General features: G+C 35.3%; 2 protein-coding genes across 2 annotated transcripts; both read right to left on the bottom strand.

Annotated features, from left to right (window-relative positions):
* Positions 1–1291: 1291 nt before the first annotated feature.
* On the bottom strand, positions 1292–2999 carry LOC109590019 (uncharacterized). Its single transcript, XM_020005983.1, has 6 exons — positions 2753–2999; positions 2590–2702; positions 2266–2340; positions 1736–1861; positions 1531–1671; positions 1292–1449 (listed from the first exon to the last, which is right to left on the bottom strand). The coding sequence occupies exons 1-6, from the start codon at positions 2760–2762 to the stop codon at positions 1324–1326; spliced, it is 591 nt and encodes a 196-aa protein (XP_019861542.1). The 5' UTR covers positions 2763–2999; the 3' UTR covers positions 1292–1323.
* On the bottom strand, positions 2992–3980 carry LOC109590018 (uncharacterized). The gene is made up of 6 exons (XM_020005982.1): positions 3820–3980; positions 3748–3766; positions 3669–3696; positions 3568–3615; positions 3296–3419; positions 2992–3059 (listed from the first exon to the last, which is right to left on the bottom strand). The coding sequence occupies exons 1-6, from the start codon at positions 3959–3961 to the stop codon at positions 2992–2994; spliced, it is 429 nt and encodes a 142-aa protein (XP_019861541.1). The 5' UTR covers positions 3962–3980.
* Positions 3981–4220: the final 240 nt, after the last annotated feature.

Raw genomic sequence — 4220 nt, 5'->3', positions numbered from 1 at the left:
TTGTTGTTGTTTATTAATTATTGCTGCTACTCCTCCTTGTTGTTTTTCATTTCCTTTATTCTTCATTATACAGTATACAATGATACTAGTAATTATTGATGTAATGAGTCCAGTTAATAGACCAGTGGTAGATACTAGTATCATTAGTATCATTTGATATAAACTGTCCATCTGTTGTATTGTATACATTAACAATAGGAGCACATACGTGTATATCCTATTGTAATAGTACTAAATAATAAGTAATAGTTAATACATGGGGCAGCGTGTTCTATCTGATTTATCCGTATAAGCTTCCAGTCGAGTCGCTAAAAATAGTGCACGAGGCCAAAGGCTGAGTGCGAGGCCAAAGGCTGAGTGCGCTATTTTTAGCAACGAGACTGCTTATGTTCAGATGCATGGTATAGGTGTTCCCAGTACTGTGTACTGCTCATGCTCAGATGCATGGTATAGGTGTTCCCAGTACTGTGTACTGCTCATGCTCAGATGCATGGTATAGGTGTTCCCAGTACTGTGTACTGCTCATGATCAGATGCATGGTATAGGTGTTCCCAGTACTGTGTACTGCTCATACTCAGATGCATGGTATAGGTGTTCCCAGTACTGTGTACTGCTCATGATCAGATGCATGGTATAGGTGTTCCCAGCACTGTGTACTGCTCATGATCAGATGCATGGTATAGGTGTTCCCAGTACTGTGTACTGCTCATACTCAGATGCATGGTATAGGTGTTCCCAGTACTGTATACTGCTTATGCTCAGATGCATGGTATAGGTGTTCCCAGTACTGTATACTGCTCATGATCAGATGCATGGTATAGGTGTTCCCAGTACTGTGTACTGCTCATGATCAGATGCATGGTATAGGTGTTCCCAGTACTGTATACTGCTCATGCTCAGATGCATGGTATAGGTGTTCCCTGTACTGTGTACTGCTCATGATCAAATCACCTGAATAAAGGAATGGAGCTACCTCAAATCAGGATTGGTAGGACTCGGTGTGGTTATTGATGATGATCCATCCAATATTTTATCAACTTCAAGATCATCAATAGTTATATATTAGGATTGTTCCCAGTAAAATTGTATTGAGTAGATGAACCATTAATATTGCTGTCGTTAAGTAGAACTTTATAATACTTTATACATTGTTGGTTCTGTTAATTAGGGATACAAATAAAACCACAGGGAGTGTTACAAATGAAAGCTGTGTTACATCACATTTGTAACCACAGGTGGTGCCTTTGATACGCCCACTCACTAATATACAAGATAGAGTTAATCATTTTACAGTACATTATACTAAAGTATGTCCATTCTACACTACTGGAGACAGGGAGGATTGATGTCTTTGTGTTGGTTGCAAGGTTTTGGTTTTGATGGTATTGGAGGAGGAATGTCCAGACCACCTAACCTATCCATGATCAGCTCTTGAGTAGTGGACTTCCTCTGGAGGAGAGGGGGAGAGAGAGGGAGGAGTGAGAGATAAAGGGTGTGTTACTCTATAAAGTATAATGTGTATTGGCTTACATTTCCATTGACTGCTGCATGGACTACTCTTTCCTCAGTGGGTGGTTTATTCTTTGGTGTCCTCTTACCAGCTGCTATTGATAGATCAGGATACAATACTTTATGAGGAGCAGCTGGAGGAGGAATGGGAGGAGGAACAGACTAGAGGAGAGAGAGGGAGAGGATGTATAAGATACCATTACATGTCCATGTACATTATCATTACTTTGTTGTTAACTGATGCATATACCACTGGTTGTTCTTGTGTTGGTGCTCCCTGTGGTCTCTTCCCTTTAGCAGCAATAGCCAGATCAGCATACACTGGCTTATGAGCTGATTCATCAACTAACACCTATTGAATATAACAATATGAACCTTAATTACTAATCTACATACCTTATGTACTAATATACCTTATACTAATGAACATACCTTATGTACTAATATACTTTATACTAATGTACATACCTTATGTACTAATATACCTTATACTAATGTACATACCTTATGTACTAATATACCTTATACTAATGTACATACCTTATGTACTAATATACCTTATACTAATGTACATACCTATACTAATGCATTTACATGTACTTGTGGTATGTGTGTATTAGTTACTATAAGGTGGTATATCAGATTACATAAGGATAAGTTCACCTTATTACATTAAAAGCTAAAAGGATGTACTCAATTCACCCATTACCCCTCTTCCCTTCCTTTATATGATACAATATGTACATGTATCCATACCTGGTTGTTAGTGTCCTTGTTAATGGTTGAATATAGTCCAGTAGCACCAGTAGACAGACCCTGTTGACCCTTATTCTATTAATGATACATTATATGATCTATTTTTAAAAGACTCCCTCATTAATCACTCACCTCTCCCTCTCTCTTCAATACAGAGTATTCCTGTACTCCCTCAGGATTATAGGCAGGAGGGACAGGAGGAGGAGTATCATCATCTTGATTGAGTGTTGAATAAAGTGAACCAGCTCCTTGTTGTTGTTGTTGTTGTTTATTTTTCTATTATACATTATTGTCTGGTATTTTGTTTATTGTTTATCTACCTACCTCTCCCTCTCTCTTCAGTTCATAGTATTCTTGTACTCCATTAGGATTATAGGCTGGTACTGGTGGGGGAGTATCATCATCATCATCACTAGCTCTAAGAACACTGTACTCACCTAGTGAATATTGTATATTAATAATAATAATAATGTATATACAAATGTACCTAAGCACATTGCCTATCATGTCCTCTTGTCTATCATGTGCTAGTTCATTGTATCTTACAGTCAAACATATGATTACCCTATGTAGGCTGTTGTCAGCTTATTGTGTGTTACATGTATACACATATGGTTCATGTCATGACAGGTAGAGGAAGGTTAATGTTATTCTTGCTAATGTACACTAAATGATGACTGGATATAAGTATGTGCTGGGTATTATGGTGTATGTGGATTGATTTATTTATTGTATTAAAGTGATGTGTGTACTAAAGTCATTGTGTAGTGTATGCAACACTTTACTTAAGTAACCTGTAATACAATAGAAATAAACTGTTGATGTATTTGATACACTAGAACTATGAGCTGCTATTTTAACATGTAAGTACTTTTCATTGTACATGCTTTTTGTTTAATTTTTGGCTCTGAAATCATTCCTACATTTTACAACATTTCCTGATGCATGTCTTTATGCTATGTAGAAAGTTTGAGCTATTTTAAATAAAACTTTTTGAGTTTTGGACCAAAATGTACATAAAAATTCTTACTAGTAGGAGGTGGTGGTGGATATGAAATTGGTCCATCTCCTCCTTGTAGTGTCCTTACAGTAGAAGCAGCTGCTGGAGTATATTCAGTGGTAAGAGTAGCATAAGTAGGATCAGTAGGTTGTAACTAATGAATGAAACACAACAGCATATAATGAATGGGATCAGTGTACAGTAGTTATATAATAAATGATGGGATCAGTCTATGGTAGTAATATAAGGATGAGTTCTATCCTTCAGTCATTAATAAACAAGGGTCATTATTATTAATTTACTTCAATATTATTGTTTCTGTATGAACTACCATTAGTTACTCCTTTAGTCTATGGAGGATATCAAAAAATGTTTATAATGATCATGTGTACTCGTACTTTACCTCATTTCCATTACCATTTGCTGTATGACTATATATAAAATGAAATAAAAGGAATTAATAATTAATAAATTCACTTAACCTTTCTTTGTTCATTATTTCTATTTAAGAGAGAATTAACTAATTAAATTAATAATATTATTAATATACTTACTGTGTCTTTTAGCACACACCAGTATTATTATTATTATAATGATAATCATTATTATAACAAAAACTACTCCAATAGCTCCTGATATAATGGGAAGAGCATTAGCACCAGCAGTGGGTATAATGGTTGATGCTATGCCACCCATCAATGTAGATGTAATGTTTATAGCTATAATAGACAATTACACAGTGATTCTATTTATACATACTAGTAAAAGACACTGTATGTGATGTATATGCACTGACTAATGGAGAATAAGATAATATTACTAACAATGGACAATATAATTAGTAATACTAACCTGATGATGGACCAGGAGAACTTGCTAAAGAAGAACAGTCTAATGATTTATTTTGTACTATATAAAATATATAAAAATAATGATACTATACATGCACATCAAC

Source organism: Amphimedon queenslandica, unplaced genomic scaffold (assembly GCF_000090795.2).
Source record: "Amphimedon queenslandica unplaced genomic scaffold, v1.1 AMPQUscaffold_10606_Cont16630, whole genome shotgun sequence".
NCBI lineage: Eukaryota > Metazoa > Porifera > Demospongiae > Haplosclerida > Niphatidae > Amphimedon > Amphimedon queenslandica.
This window is presented reverse-complemented; position numbering and strand designations above follow the sequence as displayed.

Bases quoted from the DNA above. Each gene is read 5' to 3' on its own strand.
- LOC109590019 (XM_020005983.1), bottom strand. The intron at 1,862-2,265 runs GTATGGATACAT...TATATTCAATAG, and splicing joins ACAAGGACACTAACAACCAG to GTGTTAGTTGATGAATCAGC. The intron at 1,450-1,530 runs GTAAGCCAATAC...CCTCTCCTCCAG, and splicing joins ATGCAGCAGTCAATGGAAAT to AGGAAGTCCACTACTCAAGA.
- LOC109590018 (XM_020005982.1), bottom strand. From the start codon at position 3,961: ATGGGTGGCATAGCATCAACCATTATACCCACTGCTGGTGCTAATGCT. The intron at 3,616-3,668 runs GTAAAGTACGAG...TATCCTCCATAG, and splicing joins CAAATGGTAATGGAAATGAG to ACTAAAGGAGTAACTAATGG. The intron at 3,420-3,567 runs GTAAATTAATAA...TTCATTCATTAG, and splicing joins ACAGAAACAATAATATTGAA to TTACAACCTACTGATCCTAC.